The 11373-nt window shown below is 47.2% G+C and overlaps 1 protein-coding gene across 4 annotated transcripts in view; it reads right to left on the bottom strand.

Moving 5' to 3' along the window:
* Nucleotides 1-241: 241 nt before the first annotated feature.
* LOC118381581 (actin filament-associated protein 1-like 1) overlaps nucleotides 242-11373 on the bottom strand; it is an 89219-nt gene continuing 78087 nt past the window's right edge. For all 4 annotated transcript variants that reach the window (XM_052487853.1, XM_052487855.1, XM_052487852.1 and 1 more), the window contains exons 16-18: nucleotides 2075-2250; nucleotides 1648-1761; nucleotides 242-1423 (exon numbers count right to left, since the gene is read on the bottom strand). In XM_052487853.1, the coding sequence (XP_052343813.1) occupies nucleotides 1397-1423; nucleotides 1648-1761; nucleotides 2075-2250 (317 nt within the window). In that variant the 3' untranslated portion in view covers nucleotides 242-1396. The remainder of the gene's footprint in view (nucleotides 1424-1647; nucleotides 1762-2074; nucleotides 2251-11373) is intronic.

The raw sequence follows: 11373 nt of genomic DNA, 5'->3' as shown, positions 1-11373 counted from the left end.
AAGCTTGTAGCGTCATACCAAGAAGACTTGTGGCTGTAATCTCTGCCAAAAGTGCTTCAACAAAGTACTGAGTAAAGGGTCTGCATATGTACTTAAATTCGAAAAACGTGTTTTTGCTTTGTCATCATAAGGCTGTAACGTAACAAAATGTGGAAAAAGTCTGAATACTTTCCAAAGGCACTGTAGGTACTGTCTTATCAGCGGTGTGAATTCCTGTAGATAAGTATTGACACCTAGTGTACATCGTTCAGATAATATTTATTATTATCACAATTTTATTTGTCATCATACTGTTTATGAAGTACATCTCAATTTGAGGGTAAAATGAACATTGTGCAGTGTAAAAATCATTCTATAGACAAAACAGTAGGTATGGTTTCTGTCTGTACAGATAGAGGTGATGCTTCTGTCTGTACAGATAGAGGTGATGCTTCTGTCTGTACAGATTGAGGTGATGGTTCTGTCTGTACAGATAGAGGTGATGCTTCTGTCTGTACAGATAGAGGTGATGCTTCTGTCTGTACAGATAGAGGTGATGCTTCTGTCTGTACAGATAGAGGTGATGCTTCTGTCTGTACAGATAGAGGTGATGCTTCTGTCTGTACAGATAGAGGTGATGCTTCTGTCTGTACAGATAGAGGTGATGCTTCTGTCTGTACAGATAGAGGTGATGCTTCTGTCTGTACAGATAGAGGTGATGCTTCTGTCTGTACAGATTGAGGTGATGCTTCTGTCTGTACAGATAGAGGTGATGCTTCTGTCTGTACAGATAGAGGTGATGCTTCTGTCTGTACAGATTGAGGTGATGCTTCTGTCTGTACAGATAGAGGTGATGCTTCTGTCTGTACAGATAGAGGTGATGCTTCTGTCTGTACAGATAGAGGTGATAAGGCAAAGGGGGAAAACAATGTTAAAGGGATAGTTTCGGATTTTGGCAATTAAGCCCTTTTTTCTACTTACCCAGAGTCAGATGAACTCATGGATACCAATTGAATGTCTCTGTGTGTAGTTTGAAGAAAGTTGAAGGGCGGTTCTGGAGCCATTTTTGCGGCTTAAATGCACTGACTGGAAGTCTACAGAAGAAGTTCCAGTGACATGGAGTTAGGAAAAGTCTTAATTGACAAAATCTGGAAGTATCCCTTTAAAGCACATCACATACAGTAAATCACTGTGTTTTTCTTCCATCTCCATTGTCTTCCATTCCAGTTCTATGGAACATTCTCACCTTAAATCTCTCGTTGTCCCTTTGTCATTTATTAATGTATAATTTAATATCCTTTCTGTACACTGGCTCAAATATTCAATTTCGTCCAAATCTCTACAACAATCTGAAAGACACATCCTCCTTCTGATATTCCTCCAATCATCTCCAATCTTTCCTTAACATCGTTATGCCTTAGGTGCATTTCTTTGACTCCCATTCCTGCAATGAAAATCAACAGTTTAATATTTTTGTGTGTTATACACACACACACACATGCTGTGTATTTTCTGTGAGTTTTCCTCACACTAACTGCTGGGACACCATTAGACCCTGGTGATGGAACTGGCTCACAGTGACAGACTGTGGAGCTGCGTCCCTCTAAGGTGCACAATTTGGGAAACAGATAAACTGTGTGTGTGTGTGCGTGTGTCTTTCGTCCTTACCTTGGCTTTCTGCATGACTGTTCTTTTAGATGTTGAGTAGACAGGATGTTTCACACGGACCGCAGAGACACAGCTGACAGGTATAGACTCAGAATAGTAGGGCCTGCTATACACCTGAGACACACACACATTCAAATCATTAGAATCAGTGATCACTCTTGAGTGACGCAGTGCTCTAAGGCATCTCAGTGCTAGAGGCATCACTAAAGGCACCCCGGTTCAAATCCAGGTTGTATCACAACCAGCTGTGATTGGGAGTCCATAGTGAGGTGCACAATTGGCCAGTGTTGTCTGGGTTTGACCTGTGTAAACTGTCATTGTATATAATAATTTTTTCTTAACTGACATGTTTAGTTAAAAAATAAATACATTTGCTGGTGGGTCTATGTGTGTGTCTGCAGATATATACTGCATGTGTGTGTTGTACCTTGCTGGAGGGTTTGCTCTCCCCAGGTGCCCCCAGAGCCCCTCCTGCTAGGCTCTTCTTCAGGTTGTCTTTAACCTGGGTGAGCCGGAGCTCCAGGTCCACCCTCTCACTCTCCTTCCCCCGGCACGTCTCCTCTAGCTGGGACACACTCTCACTCAAGGAGCCCTTCTGCTCCTCTGATCCAGGAACACAGAGGAAATGTATTAGGGAGCCCCTGTATAGTTCTGCCAGTAGGCAGTGCTAGTGCGTTGCTGGTGATCTGTTTTGTATTTTGTGGCTGCATTAAGTGCTGTAGCCTACTGAGATTGGATTAAAGAGTTTTGTGCATATCTGTTTTGTGTGTTGTTGTATTTATCAGGGATCACCAGTCGCTGTTGCCAAGGCAGCAGCTACTCTTCCTGGGTCTAAACATATTAAGGGGTGGCAGGGTAGCCTAGTGGTTGGAGTGTTGGACTAGTAACCCACTGTTCCTAGACCAGTTAACCCACTGTTCCTAGACCAGTTAACCCACTGTTCCTAGACCAGTTAACCCACTGTTCCTAGACCAGTTAACCCACTGTTCCTAGGCCGTCATTGAAAATAAGAATTTGTTCTTAACTGACTTGCCTGGTTAAATAAAGGTAAAAAAAGGCACTTACATTACATATAAAACAGTACATCATATAAAACAGTACATCATATAAAACAGTACATCATATAAAACAGTACATCATATAAAACAGTACATCATATAAAACAGTACATCATATTACATATCAACAATACAAAATGTTTGATATCAACAATATTACATATGTGTCTGTGTGTGTGTCTTCACAGTCCCTGCTGTTCCATAATGTGTAATCTGATTCTAGGTGCTTGCATCAGTTACCTGATGTGGAATAGACTTCCATGTCCACCTCCCATAGTCTGTTCTGGACTTGGGGACTGTGTAGAGCCCTCTTGTGGCATGTCTTGTGGGATATGCATGGATGTCTGAGCTGGCAGCTAGGTGCATTCAGCTTGTCAACACCTCTTACAAAAACGAGTAGTGATGAAGTCTATCTCCCTCCCACTTTGAGCCATGAGAGATTTACATGCATATTATTAATGTTAGCTCTCCATGTACAGTTGGACATTTACATCCACTTAGGTTGGAGTCATTCAACATCGTTTTTCAACCACTCCACAAATTTCTTGTTAACAAACTAGTTTTGGCAAGTCGGTTAGGACATGTACTTTGTGCATGACAAGAAATGTTTCCAACAATTGTTTACAGACAAATTATTTCACTTATAATCCACTATATCGCAATTCCAGTGGGTCAGAAGTTTACATACACTAAGTTGACGGTGCCTTTAAACAGCTTGGAAAATTCCAGAAAATTATGTCATGGCTTTAGAAGCTTCTGATAGGCTAATTGACATCATTTGAGTCAATTGGAGGTGTACCTGTGGATGTATTTCAAAGCCTACCCTCAAACTCAGTGCCTCTTTACTTGACATCATGGGAAAACCAAAATAAATCAGCCAAGTCTAAGTCAAGTCTGGTTCATCCTTGGGAGCAATTTCTAAACCCCTGAAGGTACCACATTCATCTGTACAAACAATAGTATGGAAGTATAAACACCACGCAGCCGGCATACCGCTCAACAAGGAGACATGTTCTGTCTCCTAGAGATGAACATACTTTTGTGTGAAAAGTGCAAATCAATCCCAGAACAACATTAAAGGACCTTGTGAAGATGCTGGAGGAAACAGGTACAAAGTATCAATATCCACAGTAAAACGAGTCCTATATCAACATAACTTGAAAGGCCGCTCAGCAAGGAAGAAGCCACTGCTCCAAAACCGCCGTAAAAAAAACAGACTAGGGATTGCAACTGCACACGGGGACAAAGATTGTACTTTTTGGAGAAATGTCCTCTGGTCTGATGAAACAAAAATAGAACTGTTTGGCCACCATCACAACAGTGAAGCACGGGGGTGGCAGCATCATGTTGTGGAGGTGCTTTGCTCCAGCAGGGACTGGTGCACTTCACAAAATAGATGGCATCATGAGGTAGGAAAATTATGTGGATATATTGTTGCAACATCTCAAGACATCAGTCAGGAAGTTAAAGCTTGGTCGCAAATGGGTCTTCCAAATGGACAATGACCCCAAGCATACATCCAAAGTTGTGGTAAAATGGCTTAAGGACAACAAAGTCAAGGTATTGGAGTGGCCATCACAAAGCCCTGAGCTCAATTCTATAGAAAATTTGTGGGCAGAAATGAAAAAGCGTGTGCGAGCAAGAAGGCCTACAAAGCTGACTCAGTTACACCAGCTCTGTCAGGAGGAATGGGCCAAAATTGTGGAAAGCTTGTGGAAGGCTACCCAAAACATTTGACCCAAGTTAAACAATTTAAAGGCAATGCTACCAAATACTGATTGAGTGTATGTACACATCTGACCCACTGAAATGTGATGAAATAAATCATTGTCTCCACTATTATTCTGACATTTCACATTCTTAAAATAAAGTGGTGATCCTAACTTACCTAAGGCAGGGAACATTTACTATGACTAAATGTCAGTAATTGCCGTGCTCTTATAGCCAATTAAAATGTTCAGAGGTCCCTCTGCGGCACCTGACCACACAACTGAACAGTAGTCCAGGTGTGACAAAGGCAGAGCAGTGCTTTATTATGGACAGACTTTTCACCATCTTAGCTATTGCACTATCAACATGTTTTGACCATGACCGTTTACAATCCAGGGTTACTCCGAGCAGTTTAGTAAAACCTCAATTTGCTTAAATTCCATATTATTCAATACAAGATTTAGCTGAGATTTAGGCTTTAGTGAACGATTTGTCCCAAATTCAAATTTGGGGCGGCAGGTAAATCAAATGAAATGAAATGTTATTGGTCACATACACATGGTTAGCAGATGTTAGTGCGAGTGTAGCGAAATGCTTGTGCTTCTAGTTCCGACCATGCAGTAATATCTAACAAGTAATCTAACAATTTCACAACTCCTACCTTATACACACAAGTGTAAAGGAATGAATAAGAATATGTACATAGAAATATATGGATGAGCGATGGCCGAATGACATAGGCAAGATGCAGTAGATGGTATAAAGTACAGTATATACATATGAGAAGAGTAATGTAGGGTATGTAAACATTATATAAAGTGGCATAGTTTAAAGTGACTAGTGATACATTTATTACATCCAATTTTTTATTATTAAAGTGGCTAGAGATTTGAGTCTGTATGTTGGTAGCAGCCACTCAATGTTAGTGATGGCTGTTTAACAGTCTGATGGCCTTGAGATAGAAGCTGTTTTTCAGTCTCTCGGTCCCAGCTTTGATGCACCTGTACTGACCTCGCCTTCTGGATGAGAGCGGGGTGAACAGGCAGTGGCTCGGGTGGTTGTTGTCCTTGATGATCTTTATGGCCTTCATGTGACATCGGGTAGTGTAGGTGTCTTCGAGGGCAGGTAGTTTGGCCCCGGTGATGCTTTGTGCAGACCTCACTACCCTCTGGAGAGCCCTACGGTTGTGGGCGGAGCAGTTGCCGTACCAGGCGGTGATACAGCCCGACAGGATGCACTCGATTGTGCATCTGTAAAAGTTTGTGTTTTTTTGGTGACAAGACAAATTTCTTCAGCCTCCTGAGGTTGAAAAGGCGCTGTTGCGCCTTCTTCACGACGCTGTCTGTGTGGGTGGACAATTTCAGTTTGTCCGAGGAACTTAAAACCTTCCAACTTCTCCATTACTGTCCCATCGATGTGGATAGGGGTGCTCCCTCTGCTGTTTCCGAGTGCCCTCACCTCCTCCCTGTAGGCCACCTCGTCGTTGTTGGTAATCAAGCCTACCACTGTAGTGTCGTCTGCAAACGTGATGATTGAGTTGGAGGCGTGCATGGCCATGCAGTCATGGGTGAACAGTGAGTACAGGAGAGGGCTGAGAACGTACCCTTGTGGGGCCCCAGCGTTGAGGATGGAGATGTTGTTTCCTACCCTCACCACTTGGGGGCGGCCCGTCAGAAAGTCCAGGACCCAGTTGCACAGGACGGGGTCGAGACCCAGGGTCTTGAGCTTAATGATGAGTTTGGAAGGTACTATGGTGTCGCTCGCTTTGACGACAATACAGTGCCACCGACACGGCCCGCTACCAAAACCTGTGGACTCTCCTTCACCACAGCCAACGTGAGTAAAACATTTAAACATGTTAATCTTCGCAAGGCTGCTGGCCCAGGCGGTATCCTTTGCCGCCTCCTCAGAGCATGCGCAGACCAACTGGCGGGTGTGTTTACAGATATATTCAATCAATCCCTATCCCAGTCTACTGTTCCCACATGCTTCAAGAGGGCCACCATTGTTCCTGTTCCAAAGAAAGCTAAGGTAACTGAGCTAAATGACTATCGCCCCCGTAGCACTCAATTCCGTCATCATGAAGTGCTTTGAGAGACTAGTCAAGGATCATATCACCTCCACCCTACCTAACACCCTAGACCCACTCCAGCCTAGTGGTTAGAGCATTTGTCACGGTTCATGAATCCACTGCCTCTCTCTTTCTCTTTCTCTCTCTCTCTCTCTCTCTCTCTCTCTCTCTCTCTCTCTCTCTCTCTCTCTCTCTCTCTCTCTCTCTCTCGTGTTTGTGTGGGCGTGGTTCCCAATCTCGGCCTGATTGTCTGCGCCAGCTGGAACCACTTATCTTCCCTTTATATGTTCTGTAACCAGTGTTTCTTGTTGTCAGATCGTTGTTACTTCCCTGAGGTTGTGTCGTGTGTCTGTGCTCTTCTCTCGCCGCCCTTGTGTGGATTATCTGCTGTGCTCCTTCCTACCCATCCGGACACACTCCCCTGGATTTCTCAGCACGCTATCATTGGAAGATGCGCCCTAGTCCCTGGGTCGGATTCCGTCTGAGTACAGTCTGTCTGTCCTGTTGCTGTTGTAAACTATATTCATTAAACCATCGTTGCTTGCATCTTGCATCCGCCTCTGTGTTGTCACAGAACGATCTGACCAGACCATGGATGCAGCGAGTTCAACGAGTCTGACCGAATTCATTTCCCGCAGTATCACGAGAATGGATCAACAAGAGGAGAACATCTCCAACACAGGTCGGGCAGTACAAGCCCTTGCGACGCAGGTAGCCCAGCTGATCCAACAATTACAACATCTGAGGGGTTCCGCTGCGCCACCTACACCGGCAGTTCAACCCGCCCGCCAGAGCCGGATTCCCAGCTAGAGCCACGGCTACCGACACCAGAGGGTTATTCAGGTGATCCTGACTATTGCAGAGCCTTTCTTACGAGATGTTCCATGCATTTCTCGTTGCAGCCACGGACCTTCAACCGTGAACAGTCTAAGGTAGCATTCGTACTCACACTGCTATCAGGCAAAGCGGCTCTTTGGGAACGGCGGTGTGGGCGAACCAGGACCCATGCTGCACCTCTTTCCAGACACTCTCCGAGGAGATGAGAAGGGTCTTCGATCGGGCCGTGGCGGGTAGGGAGGCGGCCAGACTACTCGCTGACCTTCGCCAAGGAGACCGTTCAGTATCGGAATACTCCATCCAATTCCGCACTCTGGCCGCAGAGTGTCAGTGGAACGAGGAGGCGCAGTGGGACATGTTCCTGCATGGGCTGGAGGACCGGATCCAGAAGGAGATTTATGTTCTGGACCTTCCCAGGAGTTTAAACGGACTAGTGGAACTAGCCTTGAGGGTCGACGCTCGTCTGAGTCGTATTGGCCGCCGAACATGCCCTAACAGACCGTATAACGACACGGAGGGCGGGCAGGCCAGCGGCAGGAACACGGCCAGTTCAGCTTCCGCTCACGAACCCATGCAGCTGGGAGAGCTCGCCTCTCCCGGGAAGAGAGGGAGAGGCGGAGATCCCAAGGACTCTGTCTCTACTGTGGTAGAGCGGGCCACTTTATCCACTCCTGCCCGGTAAAAGATCAGGCCCGGTAGTAAACATGAGGCTACTATCGGGTGGTGTCACCACAGAGAAGACCTCATCATCTACTCTCCTCCCGGTAAGACTAAGATGGGCCACCCACACGCACGACACCCAAGCCTTACTGGACTCAGGAGCAGAGGGTAATTTCATGGACTTCAAGCTCGCTCACAAACTCCAGATTCCTATCACCTCACTCACGCACAAGATATCCGTCAACGCTCTCAATGGTCAAGAACTCCCCAACATTTCTCACACCACTGAACCTATCACACTCATCACTTCTGGCAATCACACTGAGACACTATCATTTCTACTCATGGACTCACCCCTTGCACCATTAGTCCTCGGCCACCCTTGGCTCACCTAACACAACCCCAGAGTTGACTGGGGTCATAACTCTATATCCATGTGGAGTAACAAGTGTCTTGAGTCCTGTTTAGTGTCTGCCTGTTCGTCTGTGTCTGATTCTGTGTTTCTAGAGGAGGCAGTGGATTTGTCTAACGTGCCCGTTGAATACCTCGACCTGAAGGAGGTGTTCAGTAAGTCCCGTGCTGCTTCTCTTCCTCCGCATCGTCCCTATGACTGTGCAATAGAATTATTGCCAGGTGAGTCTCCGCCTAAAGGCAAGTTATATTCACTCTCTGTTCCTGAGAGGGAGGCTATGGAGAGATACATCTCTGATTCTCTGGCATCTGGATTCATTCGTCCTTCCTCTTCTCCAGCGGGGGTGGGGTTCTTCTTTGGGGGAAGAAGGACGGATCTCTGCGTCCTGCGTTGATTACCGTGGGTTGAATAACATCACAGTGAAGAATACCTATCCCTTACCGTTGATGTCCTCAGCCTTTGAAAGGTTACATGGAGCATCCGTGTTCACTAAGTTGGATTTACGTAATGCATATCATTTGGTTCGCATAAGGGGGGGGGACGAATGGAAGACCGCGTTTAACACCCCCAGAGGGCACTTCGAATATTTGGTCATGCCTTTTGGGCTATCCAACTCCCCAGCGGTTTTCCAGGCACTCGTCAATGACGTGCTGAGAGATATGATTGATCAGTTCATATATGTTTACCTGGATGACATACTGATTTTTTCTTCTTCTCTCCAGGAACACGTTCAGCACGTCAGACGAGTGCTTCAGAGGTTGTTGGAGAATGGACTTTTGTCAAGACGGAGAAATGCATTTTTCATGCACAATCCGTTCCATTCCTAGGTTACATCGTCTCGACTGAAGGTATTCGCATGGATCCTGACAAGGTTAAGGCTGTGGTGGATTGGCCAAGCCCAGATTCCCGTAAGGCCCTACAGAGGTTTCTGGGATTCGCCAATTTCTACCGGCGTTTCGTTCGCAACTTTAGTCAGATAGTCGCTCCTCTTACCGCCTTAACCTCCCCCAGAGTGACGTTCAGGTGGTCCGATACAGCCGAGGCTGCATTCGCCAAACTCAAGAGCCGCTTTGTTTCGGCTCCCATCCTCATAGCTCCCGATCCTCGCGTCAGTTCGTAGTAGAGGTGGACGCTTCAGAGGTGGGGGTAGGTGCGGTACTTTCCCAACGTTCCTCTTCTGACGACAAGATGCACCCTTGTGCGTTCCTTTCCCATCGGTTATCACCTGCGGAACGCAACTACGACATTGGCAACAGAGAGTTGTTGGCAGTGAAGTTAGCACTGGAGGAGTGGCGCCATTGGTTAGAGGGTTCGGGGGTACCTTTTATAGTTTGGACCGATCACAAAAATTTGGAATATATCAGAACCGCCAAGCGACTCAACTCCAGGCAGGCGCGGTGGGCACTCTTTTTCGGACGTTTTGACTTCTCTCTCTCGTATCGCCCGGGTTCCAAGAATGTCAAACCCGATTCCCTTTCTCGCATTTTTGACCATTCCGAACGCCCATCCACTCCCGAGTGCATCCTACCCGGGACCCTAGTAGTATCCACACTCACATGGGAGGTTGAATCGAGGGTCAAAACGGCCTTAGAAGGGGTAACGCCTCCGCCCGGTTGCCCGCCTAATCGGTTGTTTGTGCCGGAGGGGTGTCGGTCCGATGTTATTCGGTGGGGGCATTGCTCCAACGTAGCGTGTCATCCAGGAGTCAGCCGCACTAGCTTTTTGGTTAAGCAACGCTTTTGGTGGCCACTGATGGCTCGTGACATTCACAGTTTTGTCTTGGCTTGCTCGGTTTGTGCCACTGGGAAGACTTCTAATCGACCCCCAGATGGGTTACTCCAACCGCTGTCGGTCCCTTCGAGACCCTGGTCCCACATCGCGCTAGATTTTGTTACCGGCCTCCCGCCCTCCCAGGGCAAGACGGTGGTGTTGACCGTGGTGGACCGATTCTCGAAGGCGGCTCATTTTATTCCCTTGCCTAAATTACCATCTGCCAAGGAGACAGCGGTAGCTGTCGTCGATCACGTCTTTCGCTTACATGGCCTGCCGATGGACGTAGTTTCTGACAGGGGGCCCCAATTTGTGTCCAAGTTTTGGCAAGAGTTTTGTAGGTTACTGGGAGCGAGTGTCAGCCTGTCTTCAGGGTTTCATCCCCAGAGCAACGGTCAAACGGAGAGGGCCAACCAAGATTTGGAGAGAGTGTTGCGATGTTTGGTTTCTAAGAATCCCTCTTCCTGGAGTCAACAACTCTCTATGGTTGAGTACGCTCACAATTCGTTGCCAGTGGCAGCTACGGGTCTCTCTCCGTTTGAGTGTAGTTTAGGTTACCAGCCACCTATCTTTCCCAGTACGGAGTCCGAGGTCACTGTTCCTTCCGCTCACGCTTTCATCCAGAGGTGCCGTCACGCATGGAGCAGAGCCCGTGAGACTCTTCTCCGGGTGGGGGCGCGCACCAAGGCTAAGGCCGATCGCCACCGGTCGAAGCCTCCGGTATACGTCGTTGGCCAAAGAGTGTGGCTTTCTACTAAGAACATTCCACTCCGATCCGTTTCGAACAAACTTGCCCCCAAATTTATCGGCCCGTTCAGAGTCACCAGGATCATTAGTCCGGTGGTGGTCCGGCTCAAGCTTCCTCCGGCGTATAGGAGAATTCATCCTACCTTTCATGTGTCTAAAATAAAACCTGTGTTTCAGGCACGCATTAACCCGCCGGTCCCGGTTCCCCCGCCGCCACGACTTGTTGATGGGGAACCCACCTTTTCTGTCAATTGTATTTTGGACTCTAGAAGGAGGGGACGCGGATTCCAGTACCTGGTGGACTGGGAGGGTTACGGCCCGGAGGAGAGAAGTTGGGTACCTGCTAGGGACATTCTGGATCACTCCCTTATCGATGATTTCAATCGACAGGTAAATTCGCCTGGGAACGCCAAGAGGCGTTCCTAGGGGGGGGGGTATTGTCACGGTTCATGAATCCACTG

This window comes from Oncorhynchus keta, chromosome 30 (genome assembly GCF_023373465.1).
Source record: "Oncorhynchus keta strain PuntledgeMale-10-30-2019 chromosome 30, Oket_V2, whole genome shotgun sequence".
Lineage (NCBI taxonomy): Eukaryota > Metazoa > Chordata > Actinopteri > Salmoniformes > Salmonidae > Oncorhynchus > Oncorhynchus keta.
The sequence above is the reverse complement of the archived record's forward strand: the minus strand, read 5'-3'. Positions and strand labels throughout refer to the sequence as shown.